Genomic DNA, 23,731 nt, shown 5'->3' with positions numbered 1-23,731 from the left:
CCTAAACACCTACAAGCCCCCAATTTTGTGTGAGGGGGTTGGCCCCCCACCCATAGGAGACCACGAAAAATCCCTGACCCGGGCAACTCGCACAAAACTGGCTCGACTATGTTCAGGTTACTGCTCCATGCGCTAGCCAATCACCAAAATGGAATCGACCCAAACTGCTGCCCTTTGTGCCAAGCAACGCCAGAAAACGTCTCCAATTTTCTCAGTTGCCCAAAACGCGGACCAAAAATGTAATGGATTGATCTGTGGCTAAACCCTTTCGAAGTGGCTACGCCACCTATAAACAGAAAGTGCGAAGAAAGAAACAGCACATGCAGTCCTTGAACATTTGAGTTCTAAGCGTAAGGAAAAGGAGAGGTTCTAGGCCAGGTGGTCCCCTCTTATACAGAGCCCGATACGAGCTGGCCGGATTGGGGGAGCCAGGGACCGAAGAGGGGTCTAGCCCCTCAGTGGTAAATCAGGAGCACAAACGGAATGGTGTACGGATAGTATAATATGCCCATCAGCTACATGCTTTGATTTTAGGGGCCTCATTTGCCCACCCCCCTTCCACTCTTCCTTCTCCGCCCTCAGTCTCCCACATTCGGTTCGCTACATTTCCCCTCACACCCTCCATTTGAAATGCCCATCTACCCCCATGCCCCCCTCCTATTTTTTTGCACGGTTGTTGTACCTTACACATTGCCCGTCTTTGTAATGTACCAACAATGCCCAATTACTGCAACCGTTGTAAACTTCAGGCGCCATTTTATAGCAGAGTAAAGTGGCATAAGAATGCATTTCTTACGTGAAATTGGTCAACTGCTCCATTGTACATGGCAAAGAAAGACTGCCAGTTAGGACAATTGGGAAGGTTTAAAAAAAATTGTCCATACTTAGGTACATCCCACTAGTCCTGGCACGCATGAATTGGAGACCACCTAATCGTTTCCATACTCACCCTCATGAACTGCGGTATGGCGTAGTTACACGAAGTGCTCGCAACACCAAGCAAAGACCCCACAAGACCAGAAGCAGTAATGCACCAGAGTTTTATTATCATATGTTAAGCAAAGCAACTGAAGATTAGAAGCTCGTTTCTAATCCCTTTGAAGGAGTCGCGTGACGCCTCTTCGAAACAAACAAAGCCACCGTGGCGCTTGCCGCGACAGCCATCACCAGCGCAGCCACTCCCAGACCAAGGATGGGAGCAGCACCTGTAAAACACCAATTGAGAGAAAGGGCTGGTGGCTAACTGCGGAGCTGTTAAGCTAGGGTTTCCACATGCCGGAGGTTGTGGGGGAATTTGACCTGTCCAAGTATTTGTCAAGGTGTGAAAGGCGTGCCGTTCAAATATGTCACTCACCAAGGGTTGGCCATTTAACACTGGTGGATGGGTTGAGTTCAGCATGGTCACACATCTTAGCTCATTTAAAAAACAGCTTGCTATCTTAAATATGTTTACAGCTGACGTCCAAAGGACATTTAAGGAGGATCATGGCAATATCTGTTAGGCACTGCTGTAATATCCGTGTTTTGTACCTCGAAAAACAAAATTGCTTCCTCCCCAAATTGCATAAAGTTCCGTATAGAGATTAAGTATTACAGACTGCTAATCCAAGAGGTCAACCAGAGAGTCATTGCCTCATGGACGTCCTGGTATAGCCTTAATTGAATCAGCTGGTATGTAAAAAAGGTTTTATCCTTTCTGGCAATAAAACAGGTGGTCATATATTTACACCAAATAGATACCTTTTACAAGGAATTAAGTCTGGATTAACCACACGTACTTTTGGTGAACAGTCTTTTTACATAAAGGTATCATCTTTGAAACGAATTGGTCTACAGAGACAACCTTCATGGCCTAGTCCGAGTCAAACCAGAAAACCGCAAAAGGCGAACAGTACAAAGACAATCCATGCATCAGAGCATTTAGATCTCTGGGTGAGCAGATACATCACCTTCATGCCAGCATCAAAGTATGAAAACTAATTGCTTTTACCCCGAGACTGGAAAAGTGCCATGAAAAAAATCTGGTAGCTTTACCTTTGGATGCAGAAACCCGTGGCTGCTGCTGTTTTGCAGGGCTGCTTGGCTCAGCATTATCTGAGAAGGGCTTGGCAATCACGATGGGGCCCAGCATCACATCTTCAACCGCATACGACGGTCCTGAGTAAGAGAACCACATTGGTCATGTGGCGAATGCCCAGGCTTTAGAGCTTGGTTTTTTTGTAGTCCATATTACTAGTGATTTTGCCCATTTCTTTTTCTCATGATTTAATCGGCTTATAGCACTGGGGCACATAAATGGTCAGTCACAACTGCTGCTGAAAGTTGTGAAACTAGAATTACTTTGTGGCAATTTAAAGCATACGTTTCCACAGATGGCTGGAGGAAGGGGGGAAAGAGGTGCCCAGGCCTTGATGCGATTTAGGAAATTACTTGAAAAATAAATTCGAAGGCACACCGAACAAACGGTCAGAACGGCTGGCCGAAAAATCAAAGGAATTCCAGTCCATGAGAAGACGAGCCGAGGTGGGAGAAATTCGGATATAATTAAGAAGCCAAATAAGAAAATCAGTCTTGCAACGGCAAGCTCTCGTGTATGGTCCGCGAAATCAACCATGGATGTGGAGTCTCGCAGAAGAGGGGCGACGTGTTGCCAAGTGCGGCTCTGACAGAGTATTGCTGAATGTTTTATTTTACTTTCATCGTGATGTTGAGTTGCAGACTGCCACCAGTTGTATTGGCACCAAGTTCAAAGAGTTGCGAGAAGCTAAGATGGCGTGCAAATACATGTTTAGAAGTCTGAAAATTCAGCGAGGAGCTGTGAATAGCAGCCGACAGCGGCAGGAACCCTCCTGAAGGAAGGGTAGTCGCGCTAGCCAGCTGCTACTTCGGAGGACCAGCAACGCAGCAGCTAATGATTAACCACGCGCGTGCGGACTCGCAAACCCGAGCAAACTCCAGCAAAGGTCGCGTCTACAAGGATCAACAGGGTCTGGTGCCAAGGAGGGGGGGGGGGGGGGTGAAGCTTTGCAGCCATTGGATGAGCTGCGAGTGCCGACGTCATCATCACGCACATTGACGCAGCCCGAGGCAGACCCCAATCATCCCTGCCAGCACGGGCACCGATGACAGCATGAGCATCGTGGCGACTCAACCACCAGGCGGTTGAGAGACTGACAAACAGCAGGCGAGGGCGCCGTGTGTGACACGCCGAACAGAGGCATTTTCGGTAGAAAGAATGCCACAACCTCGGAAGCCGCCAACTCAGTTGGCAAGACGCGCATAATGGGACGAAGATTGTTACAAAAAGTTCTGCGTTTCAAAGAGGGTTGCCATGCCAAGGTGGCATGTTAAGGATTTTCCGATCGTGGAGAGCATTGTTCCGTCGCTTGCGTTACACGAATACGGTCGTTTAAAAGTAATTTTAGTCATTCGTTTTGTTAATTGCATAACCTTACCAATTAATTAATTGCTGACGCTAAATATATACAAGCATCTATGTTACGAATTTACCACTCATTGGAATACTATGGCGTTGAGATTCTTCTTTTTGATGCCCCATTATCCAATTGCTAAGTATCTGATAGCCAAACAGGCACACATATCCGCACTACTGTTTCAGGGCATTTCGTTAAGTGCACAATCTTACCAATGAATTCATTGACGTTTACTTTTGCCCTTGGGCACATGTTCTTTAGCACGTTCCGTATGAATAGTCATTGTTACAGACATCTATTATCGCGCTGCTCCGAGGAGTTGTTCAATTGTTCTGTTGCTCAGTATTAACAAACGTAACCATGATGGTTAATTGTACGGATGAGTAGGCCATTTTCAGGAGTACCGTGTTGACAATTCCGATAAGGGTGTTCGCATATTAAAGTGTTCTTAGATATTACGGTTGCTTAGCACAGAAGAGTGAGTGGTTCCTAAGTGCATGCATAGTAATCTTAATTAGACCGTGGTGAGATCTGAATTCTGGGACCTCACAGAATTACTCAAACACAATCAGTTAAAGCGAGAATCATTGTACTGGCAATATTTGGTAATACAGACCATGAATTGACATAATTTCATTACTTTAAAAAAAAAATTCTCAAGAATATATACAGCAGCGTTCATTTGGAGTGTAGGAGGGGCATTGGCACATCCTAATGCGGCTCCAGAGGAAGTGTTAAGTACTTGCAGTTTGCAAAGAATCCTACGCGGGAAAGCTTAATGTTAAAAGCCTTTGTATGCAAGCTCTCAAATTCAGACGCAAGAAAATTACATTAATGTCCTTTCATAAAGCATCATCGTTTTGCAAAAATAAAGTCATCCTACTAGGGAAATCCCCACAAATCATATGCCACGCAATTTGCAGTACAGGCGACCCGTAAATGCCGTAGCTTTATATAGTTTGAGCAATCATGCACAATTGCTTTGTATACCAATTTAGCCATTACCGGGGCTTGCGTCAGCCTTCCATGGGTATATTTTTTCCCACATTTCCTGCATCATCAGCCAATAGAAATGCAGAGCGGACGACAGATGCGAGGCAGGCAGTGACACTTCAACCTTTGCCGTGTAAGCATCTTGCCTATTACATTGTTGGGGCAAGTGCCGTTAGACAGAATTGGACTTGGCCATGTTGGTTTCACTTGGGGCGACATTTTACACATTGCACCAAGTATTCATTTAACAAGGCTTAAATAGACCTTGGGGAGGCCCAAGACCAGTTCGGAGCAGCATTACCTGGTGTTGGGGCGGGGGGAGGGAGAAGCAGAAATTGATTTCTGGTTGGAGAGTTTTTAGCATTGTACTACTACTTCATCCGCGCATGCAATTGCTTTATATTGCAAGGACAGTATTTACCTGCCATTTATTGTATGGGAATGTTTTTACAATGTCAATTTAGTTTACTTGGCACATTATAGTACCTATTTCAATGGTGATGCCTCCATTTTTAATGGCCACATACCTAACACCATTATTTAGGCAAGGCTTACATAGTGAAAGTCAGTTTGGCTTTAAATGACACTTTCCATGAACTAAACTCCCTTGATATTCAAGGGTCTTCTGTACAAGACTAAATGGCCGATTACAACGGTTGTACTCACCAGTCACTGCTGCCACATCCCTGCGCCTTCTTCCACTGGGGCACGTGGACTCGCAGCAGCTGCACACCGAGTCCGAGCCATCAGCAGAGACCCACCTGCATTGCACACAAACGGCGTCTGTAGTTGCACAGGCAATGCTCACGCGTATCCGTTCACATTTGAGGAAAGTGCCAATCGAGCATCTGTTTAGGGCAAGCAACGTACAGTGGTGTACCATTTGGCCAGCACCACGTTCGACCAGACCGATGGCGACAATACCATACTCGATGGGAGCAGTGGCCAGGAATCCAACTGTGGGCGGAGTTTTGTTAAACTGTATGGACAGCACCCGACCTGTAAAGTCAGAGCCTTCAAGGAAAAGTATTGCAAGTATCTGTAGCATCAAGGGGCAGCCTGTGGCCAGCCCAAGTGATTAGCATGAGAAAAATCTACGAAGGCAGATCTCAGATGATGCTCCTGACATTAGCCACGAGTGAGATTTGAACTCTGTCTACCAGGCTCCGAGATTTTTAAAAACGAGCTCAAACAAATTACGGACATCGCATGCAGGCTTCTGCACTTGTTGCTGAACTCAAGACAAGTGCAGGCTATGACCAATAGCCACCTGAATACATCTAAACAAGAGCAGACCCGCGGGACTACACAGGAATTGTTGTGATACCAGTTGCAGCTAGAAACCCAAGTCATGTCTAGGGGATCCTAGTTAAGCACACATGCATGCAATATGGTAGTCTACATGCAAGGCATGGATTGAGCTATTGTATGGGAGACGCTAAAAAAACAGATTTCTGGGCAATGCAAGGAAGCAGACCAACCTGTATGCAGCCGAGGGGCTGTAGGTGCAAGCTTTATTGACAGCCGTTGGAGATGTTGCAACATCTGCAACCTTCAGCTGGCAGAAGACAAAAACCTGGACCGAGAAGAGGAAGATGGGTTCTCACTCAACCACACTGCCTACCACGTGGTTGAAACGTGGTTTCTGTAGAAGCCTGCATGACGGTGGATCACCTGATCGCCATTGTTGGTCAACGTCGCAAGGAAGCGGAAGGAATCTATGAAGAAGCGAAGGACATTGTCACTTTGCCGGAGCAGGAACCCAGAAGTAAGGTGAGCATCATACGAGACTTTGCCATCCACCAGACACCTGCACAGACACCGTAGACGTATGACACGTGGCTTTACATAGGGCAGGCTAGCAGAAAGCCAGCGCTAGGAGATGTCATACTCCTCTTCCACTGTATAATGCTGCACCGAGCCCCACCGCTTCAGGGGCTCCTCCCACCCACAAACCAAAGCAGTCAATGACGCACAATACAACATCTCTGATCAGTAGTGTATTGACCGACACCATGACAAAAAGCATTCACCATATACCTGGGCAGGCTTAACCATCAGCAAGATTCAGCAACATTCCAAGGTCAGGCTCTGTTGTATGCTCAAGCAGTGGAATGCCACCTTTCCGACAAGGAGCATAAACATTCAGACAGGATTAGGAGAGAGAGAGAGAAATCTCACCCAGAGTTAGAAATTATTTGGTAGCTGAGGGGAGAGTTCCTGTCTGGAACCGGGGTTGCAAAGCAGCTGACCACGAAGATCCTGAGTGGAACGTGGTTCACCGTCTGCACGCTCGCCTCGACATTCAGAGTCTGGCCCAGCTGGTATACGGTGGAAGGTCGCGCCACACTCCAGTCGTCTAAATAAAAACAAACAATTAGACACTATCAAAACACAATTACCAAGGCCGAGTGCAGACTCAAAGCGCAGCTAGGAAAGTGCTTGCTCACGCCACTGCTTGTGGAAGAATCCCAGATAAATCATGGGATCTTCTGTCAGTACCAAAATGAGAATAGGTTTACCTTTTTTTGGCAACAGGTGTTAAGATGTCAAAACACCAAACTGAAACCTTTAACGAGGAATGATGTCTGCATCAACCACAAAATGTGGTCATAATGGAAATAGAATACTCTTATAATATATGCATTAACTTATAAACCGATTGCTCGAAAAAAAGCTCTGGTTTGCACCGGAGTCTCTAGGCTCAAAAGAAAGCCGTCTGGTGTGGACCAGTTTTAAAGGCAATGCATTTATTATTTGAATTCTGACCACAAGCATTGTGTTTAAATGCAGACAAGATTCCTTGCAAAACGTTTCAGTTTGGCGTTTTAACATCTTAACACCTGTTTTGTTGGCAGAAAAGAGAAACCTATTCTTAAACCTCAAAGTTTTAGGGACCTCGGTCATATATCGGACCTATTCTTTAATACAAAGCAAACATCTTGAAGGGTTTATAATCTAAACTGCCATCCTTTGTAGCAGCCATGTGCAGAATAGGCAAAGTCCTAACATCACCACTGACCGGTCATGAGCCTCAGCGTGAAGCTCAGCTGCTGCTGCATAACCTTGGCGCTGCTGAAGGGGATCCATGTGGGTTTGATGGCATTGCTGGACACGTTTCCCTTCCTGCAGCGAGGAGAAGATCAGGCATACATTCTCTACAACGAGCAGAGGTGGGTGATTCTCAATAGCACTAATTGTGACCAGATTATTGTGGCAATGCCGTTAACATCTTGCAAAAAATAGACAAGCGAAGATATACATAACCATATTTTCAGAGTATATTTACCATCGCAAAGTGCAAGAAGTATAACCGATGAGGACCAAATAAGAGCAAGTATGAAACTTGGTGCAAAGAATGCTATGCAATGGAGTAGAATTAAGGGGACCGTGGTTCACACAGTGTGCAATGCATGCACCACTTCAGGCGTGGATACGTGCAAGGCAGGATGTTTTAGGCAGGGCACGACAAAGGCGATTGCTGTGTACGCATAGTAAATTTTGCACCAAAAACCATGACAGACTGCACAGGGAGACTTTACATGCGTGGATTAATTCGCTGTCATTTTGGCTTTATTGCAATTCAGGCCTTGCAAAGCTAAACAATAAGAAAAAGGCACGGAGTTTTAACGCCAGAGGTAGAATAGCAAGAAGTTTAGCTGGAGATCAAAATTAAGCAATTTTCAACAAGAGACTGTTGGTCAACTCGCCTGGGATAGCGGCAAACGACCGGCACGGCGACGTAGTTTGTGCGGATAATGCCCGTGTTGGACGTGGGGCGGTAGTAGAGGTAGTTCTCGTAAGACAGCAGCTCTGCACTCATCTAAGAAGAGAGGAAGACGTGGGATTTATTACCCAGTGAGATACTATTGAAATAAAATAAAAGTTCAAACAACTTGAAAGACCCAATGCAGCAGTTCCTTGGTTTAAATAATTTACCTAGCTCATGTCCACCATAAAAAAACACATCCACACAAACCATGGCAAATGCAGATTCCTGATGTATTATGGGAGAATAAAAACGCTCTAATGAACGACTGATCATCCAGAACAGACCTTATAATAATACAATGACCGATCTACAAATACCAAGGGGACTTCAAAGCAATACACCCCGCTGTTATTGAAGAAGTCTGGCTCGACTCGAATGCGGAATTGTAGTTCTTATGCATCTACACTCGGCCAAAAAAATAAAGCAGTTGGATTGCGAAGATTATGTTACAGCAGCATTAGCAGCCAGTTACCTGGAGGCTGCTGCCACAGCTTTCCAGTGCGTAGAGGAACGTCACCGTCCCAGCAAGCGCGTCGCTCCCAGTGACGGGGCAGGCTGGCACCCCCAGGGATAGGTCACTCGCCTGGGCCAGGTGACCCGTGCCGAACAGGTCCCTGCTCACGGTCAGCGTGAGCGTCGCCTCGTCACACACCACACTCACCGTGGCGGAGGTGGCCACTGTAGCTGGCAGTGCCACACGGGACGAGGCGCGAGAGTTACCCAAACAGTGACACAGGTGGTCAGTGAAGCCGTAGAAAGTCTCAGAAACTCGCAGTCACAATCATCCACACGGAGCTGCGAATACTAGGGTTCGAATTCCCCAGTAGCACCTCAGTAACTTAATACACGCGTTAAGACAGGTTAAGAATACGTTTTGGCAATCCACTATTGGATCAAGTCTTGCACACTGCTGTCGTCAGTTTGACCATACAGATCAGTACGGGCTGAATTAGGGCAAAGCCCAGGTCTAGACACTTGTCGCCGATGTTAACATTACCGGGACGCAAATTGGTGTTCAGGTATATGGAACAGTGAATTAACCACCACGCCACATTAGCAAACCCATTGTTAGTACGGGTATATTATGGTGTTCTTATCAGGCAACACGGTAGTTGCATAGAACGACAAAAAACAAGTTCGTAAGTGCATATTTCGACCAAACTCCACTTACCAGAGGCAAGACATAACAACCCCAAGACCGCGAACAAAGCCCTCGTAGTCTCCATCGCAAGGACAACAAAAACCGAGACTTAGCACGGCACCAGCAGAGCCAACGCAGCCACTGTCCCGACTCGTGGCTTTTATCTGCGCGCGGGCTCATTCGGTTTCAGTAATGAGCCAATTAACTCCTGCGTACGTGCTGCGTGATTGCGGTGCAGCTCTCACCCATGCACTTGTGCCGACATCGAGCAAACATCTACCGATGTGACAATGAGTGAGTGGATCCGCTCTGATAAAATCTCGCTGATGAGACAATGCGTGGGTGGCTCTGATCTAATCTGGATCGGGATCGCTGAGGGCTCTCAATATAAAAGGGGGTGCCGTGGGCGAAGGGAGGCGACGCAGCCGATTTGTTTAACGATGGCGAACCTGCGAGTTCTTCTACTGCTCCTGACCAGGTGAGGAGGCCTGAGGAGCGTGGTGGCGGGTTTTAGTGGTGGCGGGTTTTAGTGGTGGCGGGTTTTAGTGGTGGCGGGTTTTAGTGGTGGCGGGTTTTAGTGGTGGCGGGTTTTAGTGGTGGCGGGTTTTAGTGGTGGCGGGTTTTAGTGGTGGCGGGTTTTAGTGGTGGCGGGTTTTAGTGGTGGCGGGTTTTAGTGGTGGCGGGTTTTAGTGGTGGCGGGTTTTAGTGGTGGCGGGTTTTAGTGGTGGCGGGTTTTAGTGGTGGCGGGTTTTAGTGGTGGCGGGTTTTAGTGGTGGCGGGTTTTAGTGTCTCAACAGCTCTGGTTAATCAAGGCTTGTGTAAGTTTTTATAAGAGGGCCAAGGGCGTAGTTGTAATGTATATTGGGGGGGACATATCTCCCCCAATATTCAAATATGCTGAAAATGTCCCCCCGCCCCCCCCCCCCCATATATTGCTGTAAAATATATTTATGTTTATATGATTGTGGTTATGGTTGCACTTTATTAATCCCTAATCTCTGCTATTACATGCACTGAAACAACAAATGGTAAAACAAAGCAAAGAGCAATACACTATTATACATTATTGTAAATAAATACAAAGTCCATTCAATGCATTGAGATAAAAATGCGGTCCTGAAATGTCTCGCGTGCACCATTTGTGGGTGGCAGGGGTTCCAAAGGTGGCTTTGCGTGGCGCTGTTCACGCCAACTCCATCGTGCACCGTGGTGGCCTTGAATAGGTGCTCCCTAAAATCGCCACTGGCCACTACATTTTTTGGGGGGCGGTGTTTGCCTCCCTCCTTCCCCTGCGTTCTCTCGTCTTGGCGGTCACGTTTCTCGTGCCCCCCCCCCCCCCCCCCACCGCAGCTTCCTCTGCCTGGGCTCCGTCCTCGCGAGGCTTCGCCAGTCGCTGGGACCGCGGACGCTGGGGGAGCCGAGTGGTAAGGGGGCGCTGCTGCTGCTGCCATAGCCACGTGACAAACCACATCGCCCATTCTCTCAATACCACCTCGTGTGTACAGACACTGCCGTGTGCAAAACTAGAATGGCGGCGTCTCGGTGACTTGGAAGACGCGACCGGTGACATGAGTAGCCCACGAGAGCGCTGCCTGGACGAAGAGGGGGGGGTGACTTTGTTGTGCGCTGCAGCAGTCACGTGACCCGACGTCACTGCTGCTGGGCACGTGGCCGCCATGGGGATGATTAATAGTCCCCCAGTGCATTGGAAAGGGGTTGTTCGGGGACATTAACGCTCCCATGCACGTTCCTTTTAACGATAATAACGCTTTCGAAAAATGTGGCTTGTGACTGATTGGCACGGCTCTTCCAACTTTACTTAAAACAGTCAATTGTACGCCGTTTGACCGCACACGACCTATACGTACCACTCACGTGGCAAAATCGTCATGGCCTAGTTCCTTTCTATTGTAGTAACGGCGAACTGTGCACGCGCGTTGATAATTTGCATATATTAGGATCTACCTTGGAAACTTTCCACTACAATTTCAAGAGTCTAATGCGGGGCGTCCATGAACAAAACATCATGAGCCATGTTTCAACCTGCGGCTTCGAAGCTGCAGGTTGACGATCTCTGGTGTGAGGTTCATACTGTCGGGTCGTGCACGTGACCTTTTGGAATTTGCGCCAAATTAGAACAACGCAGCACCTTACAGACTTGTGTGCACAGACAAGTGAAGGGACTGATGTGCGCCCAGCCAGCAACCGGCACGGGCTGTTTTTTTCAATTTTTCCATAAGGTGTAGTTGACCTGTCCAACTTCTGAACTGCCTCCCCCAGGTCTGCTGAAGCAATGCCTCTCCTCCACTCTGGGTTTCTCTGTGGGATGGAGCAGCTCCTCTGACAACGATTACCGTGTCTTTGTACGGAGTGAGTCCACGAGCGTTCACTTCAATCGTGATGAAAAAATTAAGCATCTTGATCCATTGTATGATGACTTTACATGGAGCTTCTCAAGGATACGATCAAATTGCTTCTGGACTGAAATTCTCTGGCCACTTGTTTGGTCCCAACTGCTTTGTTTTCGATGTGCTCTTACCTCTGCAGTTTCTCTTCTATGGTGTCGCTGTTTAGGTTTCTTGGTTCATTCTGCGTTGTGAAATGTAATTCACATGAACAATGGAACATTTAAGAATCTGGGATTCGAAGCATGGTAATGATTTGGCTTCGGGGTTCATTTCAAATAGTCTAATGCAGCAGATGACGAGAATCAAATGTTATCTTATTCTTCCATAGGATAATTGCGTGTTTTTACTAGATGGGTTATTCCCTTATTCATCAATGCCACATTGTGCGTGTCTGTGCAATGGGCTCTTCGTTTCATTGGAACATTTCATGCAAGGTGACGACTTTCGTTGTAAACTGAACCTGGTGACTCCTGTCAGATTCTGGTTCTCTACTCGCATCGTCTGCATTTCCCACCTGAGTCCTCAGTTGACTACTTGGGAGATCTTGTCGCGAAATCTGACACGCAGCCTTATTTGCTAGCAACTATTAGACAAGGTCGTTGTGCAGGTTTTGAGAGTACCGTGATTCCAGCAGCGTCTTGAGGATCCTGTGTCCTAAAGACGTTCCTGGTACTGTGGAGACTTCCTATTCGAGCTGACACTGACACCATCCATTGTTCTCCTTGCAGTCACACTGCCTACATTAACTTGTGGTGTACAAGCCATCCAAACGAAGGTTTTTCTAACTTTGTTCTTGTGTCCAGCGGTGCGGAATGAGGCCGTGGATGTGGAGTCTTTGCAGGGGGCGTGCGGCTTCTCCATCGCGAGGGACGGTGCTGGGCTCCACTTCACCGCTGCTGGTGATGCCTGCCACGTGCACGTGGAGGTGAACACGAGGAGACCGTTGTGACTTGCGTCGATACTAGTACCCGCTGGGGCTGATGTGATAGTAGCGAATTTGATGTTTTGCAATCCATAACCGTTCAGCTATCACGTGCCAACGATGTTTTCTGGCCTTAATCAAATTGGATTTTGTCTACCGTGTTATTTTCCCTCCACATTTGCTTGGCTCGTGCATTTTTAAAGTTTCCAAGATTTAATCTTTGTTTTAGCTCGTACCGTCCACTCTGGAATTTGTTTTCAGATGGGTTTTATTGCCTTTTCTATTTTTTCTTAAGATGTTATGAATTCGATCATTCCTCGGTGGTAGCTACTTTGTTTCTGGTTTATACAGCAGCTCTTTCTCTTGACTGGTATTCCCGTACAATCGATGCCATGCTCATTCCATCTGTCTTGTTATCAAGATCTTGCCATCGTCTTTTTACCAGTTTACCTTGGTTTGTCTTCTTGCTCACTGTTATGCCATGTTGCTACATTACTCTCCCAACCATTAGTAAGTATCTTTTATTGCTCATGTCCTAGTTTCATTGCATTGCTTTCTTGTCTTTAGTCTCCGTCCCATCATTATTATCTCTAGCATAAGTGGTCTCCACCTGTGCGTAACGGTAAAGATTTGCCATCCAGACGACCATGTCACCAAGTGGCCACCTTGATAGAGGCACTATGTAAACGGTTAACTGTTGTTTATATCACAATACACGAAAACAATCTTTCAGTGTATTTCACGCCTGCCAATGGATGCAGCTTTCGCAATACTATTCGATGCAAAGAATGGAATCGGACCAGTTTGATGCAAGGTATAGAATAAACGGCACTATGTATTACTACAAAAGGTCACTATCCAAGCTGGCCTCTAAGAGACCAACGTAGATGTAAGAAAAATATTGCACACAGGGCGAACTTGGACATGTATGGTGTATAACAGCAAAATGTAAGTTGAAGACCTAACCAACATACGAGCTTTGTGCAGAAAGATGTGCACTAATTGAGGTTGCTTGCAGAAAACATGAAAGTTAAAATAAATAATAAATGTGTCGTTGACACCTAATGAGCTATCTGCCCAAGGATCGTGATGCCCGTGTGAAGGGTGATAATTTGTGTGCTGTGGTTTGTGGGAAGAGCAATGGAGGTTTTGTGGAAAGGTAAATATGGAAAGTGTATTACACGCGTAGAGAGCAGGGCAGCGTCCGTTTGTACAATAACAACGGTTAACCTGGGAAAGTGATTACGGACCCAGGAATGCAACCCCCACGTGCGGTCTGCCTATCTTTGTCTGGCTGGCAGGTGGTGACGGGTTTCCTATCGACAGTCTTACTTGTCATTAACCTGGCCTCACCCAAACATTTAGAATGCACTAAATCTACTGATTTTGTTTGAGCCTTCGTGGAGCGCTGGCCCCGAGTCCGATTTGAGGGCTGCTGATTTCACCAGGACGGCAGAAGGAAGGTCCAGGTGGAGTTGCGGCAGGGACTAAATGGACACGTCTGGGCTTTCACCATCGACTGCCCTGAGAACCTAAGATCGGCGAGGGCCGGAGGTCAGTATCATTGACTCTGCTAATCGGACGTACAGACTGCACTGCCTATGACTTGGTGCTATAGAATTGGTCTGGGTCAACGGCTGCCTTTTGTATCGACCTAGATCATCTCTCCTGGTGCTTTTGCATTTCCTGCAAGTGCGTTTCATGCCCTTGGCTTTTACTGGACAAACTTGCTGTTTTGAATCCTTTTCGATGCACTTTCCCCCAATGGGCAATTGCAATGGTTGCACCATATGAACGCGTTTGCCTAATGCACTGCTGGTTGGTGCTGCCCCTGGGTCTTGAGGGTTAAATTGACAATGCTTCACGACGCTGCTCCTCGTTGGCAAAGGTTGAGTGGCACTGACCTGCAATGCAACTAACTGTGCTGCACTGCTATAGCCTTTACAGCCAGTGAGCACGGTGTTTGCCTATCTTTGCTATACACAACCCTGCTCCGCTTCCGAGATTGGGTGCATTGCCCGAGTGATTTGGTCATGTGCCAAGTAACACTCATTCACATACTTGACACGTGGCTCAAACGATGACTTATTTAAGTACGTGGGTTTTTGTACGATCACCTGTTGTGCTCCTGCTGTTAGAGATCGCCAAGTGCTCTGGTCAGAGCAGGAACTTCCCATGCAACTCTGTGCAGAGTGTGCTGAGCGCGGACGTCTGTGCACAGAGTGGCTGCTGCTACGACACCACTCTACGCCGCTGCTTCTACAGTGAAGCTGGTATGTAGCTTATTCAACGGAAGTTCCATAATTCTTTACCTGAACTATACTCTTGCTGTGAGGTTCTATGTTGGTGCACAGTTGCATCCTGCTGTGCTGGTTTTTGAACTTTTTGCATCACCACGGGTTACATGGGGCATCTTTCGTGATTCACCGAACTCTCCCATACCCTCCCACCATGCTCCACACAGTGTGCACCACAGATGGGCGCTTTGTCGTGCCTGTGTCTCGGAACCTAACGTCTCCACCGCTGGACTTGAGCACCGTGCACCTGACTGGCGGTAGCGGTGCGCAGTGCAGCCCTGTGCTGGTGTCTGCAGACCTTGCAGTCTTTGATGTACCCATGGCAGCGTGTGGTGCCACTGTGCAGGTACTGCGCTCCTGTACTCTGCTTTGCCCTGCCCCCATCTTGATGTAGTTAAATGGGTAACTTGTGGTGCAGTGACCATGATGAAACCCAGCGACTGGTTCGGCATGCCTGAATCTTCATAGCATTGACGTACCTTCATGCCAACTGGGAAATGGGATTAAATGCACCACATGGGAACATGTCGTGTGCCAATTTGTGCAGTCATTAAGGTTGCCCTTTAATGCAATTCATTTCATGACTATGGTATCCGGAATTCGATTCTAAAACCTTCAGTGAACAAGCCCAACGCCTTCACTCCTGGTCGAGTGGACTTGTGCCTGATGCAGTAATGTACTCGCTGCCATGTTTTCCTTAGTCGTGGCTTGCACATTTTGCTAATTGCACAGGATTTGACTTGCGCAAATGAGAACAATCAATTCTTGCAGACATAATTTGGTGTTCTGGTTGATGGTCATGCTTCTGGTAGCCACAGGTAAACGTCGCAATAGAGCATAAATTAATCGAATTAAACTTCACTTATTAACCGAAAGGGAGTACAGAACGGCAAGCACTGGAAGGATTTGGTTGGATTTTGCAGTACCATAACTACACGTACCAAAGCGCTTCGTACATTTTTCAGCGTGATAATGTTTCTACCAGATGATCTGTAAGATGGAGAAGTGCAATAGTCACGCCTTGTCGATACGATGCTATATGCCACTTGGCTGTGACGACTCAATGATGGTCTAGTATGTTGTAGAGCCTGATATGAAAAATGTCAGGACCTGACTATATTTTGCATAAGGTGTTAATTGAACTTTTTGGGTTGTATGGTGCCCAAGGCTCTAAAAGAGTATCAAACAATCTTGGAGTTGGCGTCTGCCAAGCCTGTTCATCCCACAAATGGTTTTCCAATGTCAACCTGCAGAACCTTTTATAGTTTTCTCGATTCATCTGTTTCGTGCACTGCTAGTGTATCTACAATATTCCTGAGGCTCCATATCAAATATTGACTTCACTGCGGTGTATCGTCGGCATATGGCACTTTGTCATGCGATAATATGATATTGGCAAACAAAGACCTATGCTTTAAAATGGTAAGGGCCCGAGAATTGATTCTTGTAGTCCACCAACTAAGTAATGGCCGTCATCTAGCTTGATAAATTGATCGACCATATAGTTATGAGACAATCCACCCCAGTGCCGTACTGGATAAACCGAACCTTGGAAGCCTGATTTTAGTAGCCCTCGTTCAATGGTGTCAAAATATCGTGTGATCCAGTCATATAAGATCTTGGAGACCTAACTGGGGCTCTTTAGTTAAGCTACCTCCGTTCTATATAACTTCGGGTAGATCAATACTGCAATGGGTTGAATCTGCCTGTTGCAGCAACATTGCCAAGAAACTACTTCACATGCACTCTGACCCTCGACTTATCACCTGTGGGATGGGGCACTAGTTGGTGGGATCACTATGGCTCAAGCCAACATTTTAAAGGGGTGTTGCATTCATTATTTTACACTGGTCTGGGAAACAGCCCTCGCCGAACGAAATATTTTCCAGGTGGACAATCCGTTGCACTAGTGTGCGTCCACTTACGATTTGGGAATGGACATGTCGAGATGGTTTTTTTGGCAAGCTTACGAAAAATATCGAAACTTCTACCACCAACGTTGGTCTGGTTTTGCGTTGTGTCCAGGTTCATCAAACTCTGTCGGACCAGGAAAATGTGGTCCCTTCAAGTTAGATGCGGCCATATCAATCATAGCTAATTCATTGCTGAAGACTATCGCAAGTACTTTGCATAGGTCTTGGTACTTTGTAACACTTGTGGGTGTATTGTGAGTAATGTGTCGCGTGATACCACTGTAGGGGTATTATGAGTAATGTATAACGTGGTAACACTGTGGGTAATTGTGAGTAATATATCACGTGCTAACACTGTATTGGCCTTTAACCCACTTATAGGTAAGGTCGATTTTGGCAACTCGGTAAGGGAATGACGTAGCGAGCCAAAAATAGTCGCTTTGTCCATAGAGTCGCTATCTTAATGGATATGTGTTACGTTAGATTTCCTCAGAACAAATTAGAAATCGAACCAATTCGACATTTTTCAGTATCATTGCTCCAGGAAGTCTTGCAGAATTGTGAACCTGAAAAAGTACATACCTCTCCATGAAAATCACAAACTTATGGAAAGGGAGAACACCTTAACTTTAATATTTTTACCATGCTATCAAAACAAATTAAACACACCGACTTAAAGGAACATTTTTGTATTGAATGTTTGAACCAGCTGGCTTGTTTTCGTAAAAAATGCAGCCCATGTTTGAGCCAGCCAACTGTAGATTACAAACTTGATGTTTTATGATTTATTATCTTACAATAATCAATTTCACGTATTTTAGAAACAATTTCAACGAAACCTAACATACTTACAAGGAACAATATTTAAACTATTTTCTTAAACTACACATTTTATCAATTGTAGGACATACTTTCTCGAACACTTTTCCATCCAAGCAAGCTATTTAAAACATTGGTGGGCAAATGATCTCCGAGACGAAAGACGCTACAGAATACGTTTGTTAATTGAATGCCATCTATTAAGGTGTGTGCATTTAGAAGCACGTTTATTTGTATATTACACAACACCACGTGCCAGATCAAATGGGTGAACAGACACGATGGCGCGTGCTGCATCAGACCCTTCACGATGCACAACTCCTTGATGTGCAGAGCACAATAATGCACGAGTTTCTAAAGAACAGCAGGGTCCCTTTATGATTGAGTGTCAAATGAATCGAGTGCCAAGCAGAATTTATGGGGATCATAATATCTCATTTTGAGCCATCTCGACTCTTGGATAATACCAGGTATCATGCTTCTGCTTGATCACTCGATGGCATTATCGTTTTGTGTGACCTACTTTTTGTGTCCAGTGGAGTGGGCAAGAGCTCGTGTACGAGTTACTGTTGGCCTCTGAGCGGGAGCTCTGCGTCGATGGAAACGTCGCAATCACCAAGTCGTCCACATACAAGTAAGCACTGCCACCACCCCTCTGCAAGTGCTCTGCTCATGAGGGTCAAGCATGAGTCTTGCAGAGGAGACCCACCCCCGCCACTGTCCCTGCGACATTAAATATTTGCAGAACCATGACCAATCTGAGCTTCCATATTGAACGATTTAATTTTCAAATTGGGACATTCAACGCACAAGGGCATCTTGTCTTTGTCACAGGATCTTTAACGTCTCCCGAAGAAGTAGAAATGTGGTTTATGGCTAATGTAAACACGGTGTTAACCAAGGTGGGTCCCTTCACTGGTACGTCTGCAAAACGCCCTGCAATCTTTCTGCCGTGAGGGCGTGGTGCATGCCTTTGGCGGGTGGTGTCTGTTTACCAGGATGGTTCTTCAATGCCGCTTCCTTGGAAGTGGCGACCTGCAGCTTGGAGTGCAGGTGAGCACTCTCCCACCACCACCTCCAGCCACTGCCACTGGACCCCTCTCCCTGCTGCTCCAGGTCTTCACTGGTGAGTGCTACCCTCTCCCACACCATGCACCTCGGAGCAAACAAATGCCACCTTGGGGAACACGGGTTGTGATGTCGCTCTACCCAGGAAAGACTTGGGTCGTTTTCTCCGTATTAGCTCTAGCTCGAGCTTATTTTATCCAGTGCTGAGATGGAGCTCAACGCTGGTTTAATGTCCACCGATTGCAGGCTGCATGAGGTTTTTGGATGCATCTGCAGCATTAATCGGCATGGCTGCTCGACTTGAATTGCAAACCACTGCAACAAACGGATGACATGCTAGGCCGTGCTGCCAGAGTATTGTGAACCTGCCAACAGAGTTCACAGCCACAAGTGAACTAGAACGCCTTGCACATTCTCCATGGTACGACGTGCAACTTTAAATGCTAATTTCTGCTGAGGTTTTGAATCTAGCAGCTACCAGCTGAAACCGTTTTTGTTAGTGTTGGGCCGACCTTGAAAGGGATGACAATTCCCTTAATTGCCATGGTGCTACCAAATGCGTCTTTTGCACAACCCACAAACCAAAACGGTCTCCTTGAGGGCATTGTTTGAAGGAAAATTGGACTGCTTTCTTGGCCTCATTTGTGCAGGTCACCTTTGCTTGAACAAATACTTTTCAATAGCTTAATTAGTTACCAATTGGCTAAAAATGGGACTTGGAGCTTGGCCAACTGTTGCCACCCGATTCCCACCACTTCCGTGTGAAACCACGTGCCCCTTTAAAACATCTACAGACATTGAGAGATGCTGTTGTATACACGTCATGTAGCCAACCATGCTAATCGGAGGTGAGGGTGACAGAATTTATTCTGAAAATACAAGTTAAATGTTAACCACTTTCTATACCAGGAAAATGTTGCGATAATGTGTGCCCGAGTTACAATTCAAAGTTATGCGCACGTTTTAGAGGGCTTTGTGCTTTTGCCTTGTCCATGTGCTGTAAACAGGACCTTTTACACCACTAATCCACATGCCTTGTGAACCGTCTCCACACGCTGCCAGACAACTCCTACACCACGCCGTACCAGCCATGGCAGTACCCACTGGTGAAGCTTCTGGGCACGCCGCTCTACGTGCAGGCGTCACTGCTGCACCGCTCTGACCCCACGCTGGCGCTCTTCCTGAAGGACTGCTGGGCCACGCCCACGGCAGATGACGCCGACCCCACGCAGTGGAAGCTTGTGGCGGATGGGTAAGGCTGGGGGCGGGGTAGTGCTCTCTAAACCCTCTCTCACTGCCACAGCAGGGCCTGCAGAGGCAACCTCGTTCAAGGCATTGGTTAGCTGTTTTTTCCCCCACGTAAGCAGAGTTGTGCTAATTACGGCCCTTTTTCAATGACAACGGTTCGTGTAATGGTGACCAAGTACTGGTGTCGTTTTAAACAAGATTACAGTGCCATCCCCAAATGTCGATGACCACAATGCTCCTTGGGTTGATGTTCTGGATGTTAACACGGCCACCATCTGCATCCCAGAGATGGTGGTTTGTACAAGGCCGACTACATGCAGTGATGGTTGCATCGGACATGGTGCAATGCATATTGACAATTGGGCTGCCTTGCTGGTCGTGAGCACGTCCTGACTTTAAAGCTGGCCTTCATCCTCGCGTGCAGATTTTAAATAAAGATGCGTGCATTCAATCCGATACATGACACTTGCTTAGAATTGAGGGTTTAACGGCACTGTTTCCTGTGCAGCTGCCCCGTGCAGTCTCCTTGTTGCAGTGTCTCCTTCCCTGGTGTCGCTGACCTGCCGCTGCCTTCTCACTACAAGCGCCTGGCGCTCCAGGCCTTCGTCTTCATGAACTCTGACCGCAGCACCACCCGTGACCTCGTGAGTGCCCGATTCTTTCCATCCATTAGAAACCAGGTCCCCATGGAGGGATGAAGTCAGGGGCGGAGCCAGGATTTCAGGCCGGGCTGAGATTCAACATTATAGTCTCAAGAATCATCAGAGTCGGCTGAACTAGACGCCATCGGTTGGTGACACACTCTGACAATGCAGTTGCACGGAGTACGCCAGACCGAGTGTCGTACACTTATACGTAGAATGTCACCCCTGGCTCCACCCCTGGATGAAGTGTACTTTTAATTTCGTTTTTTTTAAAGCTTTTCATAACTGCAGGGATTCATTCTACGTTCTTTCAGTAAATTCGCGTAGAAGGGAAATAATAAAAATAAAACAAATTCTCACGGCGTTTCGATTGCAACAAGCAATCGGTGTGTGAAAACAACAGCAAGAAAATTTGTCTAAAACTGACGCTTTTTTCAAAATTGTTACTGATTTCACACCTAATTGCTTGTGTTGCAATCGAAACGTAACTTTATTTTCTTTTATTATTTCCCTTCTACGTGACTTTACTGAACAAACCCAGAATATGACGTGTACTTTGTACAATTGGACAGCCAGAAGGACTACCTAAAACATGGGAACCTTTACTTACTGGAGCGATGCATTCTGTCTGCCACAGGTTTATCTACACTGCTCTATCGTGGTGTGCGACAGCTCCAGCCCCAACTTTGTCACCGAGTGCAATCGGCAGTGTGGGCAGACCAGGCGCTACAGTGAGTACCACCGCGACCTCTATTAAATATCTTGCGCTTATTTACCCAGCAAAGACTCGCAGAGTAACCCTTTGTCAAGATGACAAAGGGGTTTTCATTGCTTGTGGTAATGTTGCTATGTTCTTATTTAGATCACATTAGCTGTGACTTTGCAGACTCGTTTTCGACAAGCCGTGGCATGCCATTAATGACCTACTCGTTTGAGTTTCTGAGGAACTTGACCTGAAGCATATAGCGTCCTTTTGTATGGGCCAGTGGTCATCAACCAATTTCTGTTTTTGTTCCAGAGCGCAACACCGTCTCTGACGCTTCAAGCGTGGTAGGAAAGCACGTGGTGTCACTGCAGGGCCCCGTGCTCTTTGAAGAAGCTCATGTTAACGATGCAGCTCTGCTGTTGCTGGAGACTCCCTCCTCATCATGGGCCTCGGCTGGGACTCTGTCCTTTCTCCTCGTCATTGCCACAGCCGTCGTTGCTCTCCTGTCTGCTGCCATTGCCGTCAGGAGGCACAGGAGCCGGGCTGTGGCGCTTGACGGGAGTGGCTATTGATCACGACTATTTGTGATTTGCTGGAACTTGCATGTCTTGCTGACCATTGTGGTCTAATAAAATAAAATGCTGAAATTCGCTACTGCTGTTCTGTCCTTTCACAAGGATTGTATGTGTGCAGAATTAGTGCCGCATTTGGCCAAGTCCCTCAATAGTGGCAACTTGTACCAAGGTTTATGCCATTGCCTTCAAACATAAGCACCTTGCCATGCTTAATGAATCTGAATCCAGATGTATTTTATTACTTAATGAATCTTTTTCCCCTAAAACATGCAAATGTGGACCTTATGTTCCAGGGATATTTCCATCGCACACCTAACGAACTATATCAAAGGTCCATGAAGAATGTAGGGCAAGGGGTAAAGGTATGCTGTCAAGTTTAACTAGCTTTAAGTAAAGGTTAGGTTGTGGCATTACAAAGCATCTGTCCACATTGTCAAAAGTGCTTTTCCTCTGGAAAAGACAAGCACCCCACCACGCTATGGAGGCTTGACTAGACATTCTTTGTGGCCTTGTGCAAGAGCGGCTTGGTGCTTCAGACACCTATATGCTGATACAGTGGCGACGTGTCGTCTCTAGCTGCATTAGGGTGATTGCTGGAGAAACTCTGCCTCAACTCGGTTCCTCAATGGTTAACGCTTTGGGCATGGCCACCACAAATGCTGATAGCCAGGAGTCTCATGTCTACAACTGCCTGAACTGTGTTAAACCATCTGCCTGAAACTCGGCTGTTATGAAGGCCGCTGCATCAAATACGGCCTGGAAATCATTTGCCCATCTCCCTGGACATAGCCTCCCTTCCTGAAAAGTAAACCTGAACAGTTTCTCCTAAACGCCCTCACACTGTTTGAAGGACGGACAACCTGAAAATACCATTTCTCCTGGACTTGCTCAATCTTGCATAATAACTGACATGATGACGAATGAACCAGTACTCTATTTTTATCGGTGATTTCCGTCAAGTCCTACCTGTAAATAATAGAAAATACACGAACCACAACTTCTTGACCTATAGCCTGAAATATCATGGTACAAAATAACATTGTCCTGAACTAACATTTGTAAAATAAATGCCTAATGGCACCCATATAAACTCCCTCTTTGCCTAATGAACATGATTGGTCTTCCTTTTTGATGTTTTAAACTGAAATTATTGGGTTTGCACAAAGCCAAACTAAAGCCCCCAAATGAACACTCGCGATTTGTTTGTATCCTTGGTCCAAGATGAACTAAATACATCAAACTGCAATGTATGCTGATTTTAATGATAACTGAGCCACAGGATGCATCTTGTTGTATATGAGCCTTTTCCAAAATTGATATTAACAATAATATTTGCTGTTATATATATCATATTTTTTAACAAACGAAAAAAATAATAATTAATAAAACCCATAAGCCAGGCACACGCAAAACCAGGTGTCGGTCATAAACAGGCCATTAATAAATAAAGAAAAATAATAAAACTCTCGAGGCGAGGATGTTAGCAGCTATCTGCGAAGATCTCCAGATGAACAAGAGTTTGTTGTGCCCTAAGGGAGGTCACGCAGAGGGAAGCCCTCCGCAAGCCAGAAATGAGGACGCCCACGGGTTAAACCATTTTTTTTAAACGGTAAAAATTTAAAATGCAATAACAAGAATAAGCTAAAGTTAACGGTCCTCGCGCTCACTCCAATTAAGACCAGGCCACCAGATACATCAGTGAATTATTATCCAATAATTAATTCGCTATCAAATGATTTTCACCTTTAATACTTTGACTGTTAAAACAAAGCTTGGAGACAAAATAGAGTT

At 46.3% G+C, this 23,731-nt stretch overlaps 3 protein-coding genes across 3 annotated transcripts; 1 reads left to right on the top strand and 2 right to left on the bottom strand.

Moving 5' to 3' along the window:
* Window positions 1-1,026: 1,026 nt before the first annotated feature.
* Window positions 1,027-7,580, bottom strand: LOC142907418 (zona pellucida sperm-binding protein 3-like). Its single transcript, XM_076056911.1, has 7 exons — window positions 7,450-7,580; window positions 6,609-6,786; window positions 6,102-6,237; window positions 5,909-6,003; window positions 5,094-5,188; window positions 2,035-2,157; window positions 1,027-1,205 (listed from the first exon to the last, which is right to left on the bottom strand). Exons 1-7 carry the CDS (start codon window positions 7,487-7,489, stop codon window positions 1,075-1,077), a joined length of 798 nt encoding a protein of 265 aa, XP_075913026.1. The 5' UTR covers window positions 7,490-7,580; the 3' UTR covers window positions 1,027-1,074.
* A 398-nt stretch (window positions 7,581-7,978) lies between these two features.
* Window positions 7,979-9,503, bottom strand: LOC142907419 (zona pellucida sperm-binding protein 3-like). Its single transcript, XM_076056912.1, has 3 exons — window positions 9,371-9,503; window positions 8,672-8,883; window positions 7,979-8,250 (listed from the first exon to the last, which is right to left on the bottom strand). The coding sequence occupies exons 1-3, from the start codon at window positions 9,423-9,425 to the stop codon at window positions 8,083-8,085; spliced, it is 435 nt and encodes a 144-aa protein (XP_075913027.1). The 5' UTR covers window positions 9,426-9,503; the 3' UTR covers window positions 7,979-8,082.
* Window positions 9,504-9,692: 189 nt separating this feature from the next.
* On the top strand, window positions 9,693-22,015 carry LOC142907416 (zona pellucida sperm-binding protein 4-like). The gene is made up of 13 exons (XM_076056908.1): window positions 9,693-9,818; window positions 10,691-10,764; window positions 11,621-11,710; window positions 12,552-12,673; window positions 14,119-14,224; window positions 14,809-14,943; window positions 15,135-15,313; window positions 18,236-18,333; window positions 18,698-18,825; window positions 19,830-20,019; window positions 20,524-20,659; window positions 21,297-21,390; window positions 21,678-22,015. The coding sequence occupies exons 1-13, from the start codon at window positions 9,781-9,783 to the stop codon at window positions 21,935-21,937; spliced, it is 1,650 nt and encodes a 549-aa protein (XP_075913023.1). The 5' UTR covers window positions 9,693-9,780; the 3' UTR covers window positions 21,938-22,015.
* The last annotated feature ends 1,716 nt before the right edge of the window (window positions 22,016-23,731 follow it).

Source organism: Petromyzon marinus, chromosome 79 (genome assembly GCF_048934315.1).
Source record: "Petromyzon marinus isolate PM22_M1 ecotype Great Lakes invasive population chromosome 79, UKy_Petmar_22M1.pri1.0, whole genome shotgun sequence".
NCBI lineage: Eukaryota > Metazoa > Chordata > Hyperoartia > Petromyzontiformes > Petromyzontidae > Petromyzon > Petromyzon marinus.
Note: the sequence above shows the minus strand (reverse complement) of the source record. Positions and strands in the feature narration are given on the sequence as shown.

What these genes read in the sequence shown, in the direction of transcription:
- LOC142907416 (XM_076056908.1), top strand. Translation starts at nt 9,781, where the DNA reads ATGGCGAACCTGCGAGTTCTTCTACTGCTCCTGACCAG. An exon ending in CTTCTACTGCTCCTGACCAG is followed by an intron (nt 9,819 to 10,690) that starts GTGAGGAGGCCT and finishes CCCCCACCGCAG; the next exon opens with CTTCCTCTGCCTGGGCTCCG. An exon ending in CGTGTGGTGCCACTGTGCAG is followed by an intron (nt 15,314 to 18,235) that starts GTACTGCGCTCC and finishes TTTTGTGTCCAG; the next exon opens with TGGAGTGGGCAAGAGCTCGT.
- LOC142907419 (XM_076056912.1), bottom strand. Translation starts at nt 9,425, where the DNA reads ATGGAGACTACGAGGGCTTTGTTCGCGGTCTTGGGGTTGTTATGTCTT. An exon ending in GTTGTTATGTCTTGCCTCTG is followed by an intron (nt 8,884 to 9,370) that starts GTAAGTGGAGTT and finishes TGGCACTGCCAG; the next exon opens with CTACAGTGGCCACCTCCGCC. An exon ending in GCTGTGGCAGCAGCCTCCAG is followed by an intron (nt 8,251 to 8,671) that starts GTAACTGGCTGC and finishes CTCTCTTCTTAG; the next exon opens with ATGAGTGCAGAGCTGCTGTC.
- LOC142907418 (XM_076056911.1), bottom strand. Translation starts at nt 7,489, where the DNA reads ATGCAGCAGCAGCTGAGCTTCACGCTGAGGCTCATGACCG. An exon ending in CAAATAATTTCTAACTCTGG is followed by an intron (nt 6,238 to 6,608) that starts GTGAGATTTCTC and finishes GTGTCTGTGCAG; the next exon opens with GTGTCTGGTGGATGGCAAAG. An exon ending in TGACCAACAATGGCGATCAG is followed by an intron (nt 6,004 to 6,101) that starts GTGATCCACCGT and finishes TTCTCGGTCCAG; the next exon opens with GTTTTTGTCTTCTGCCAGCT.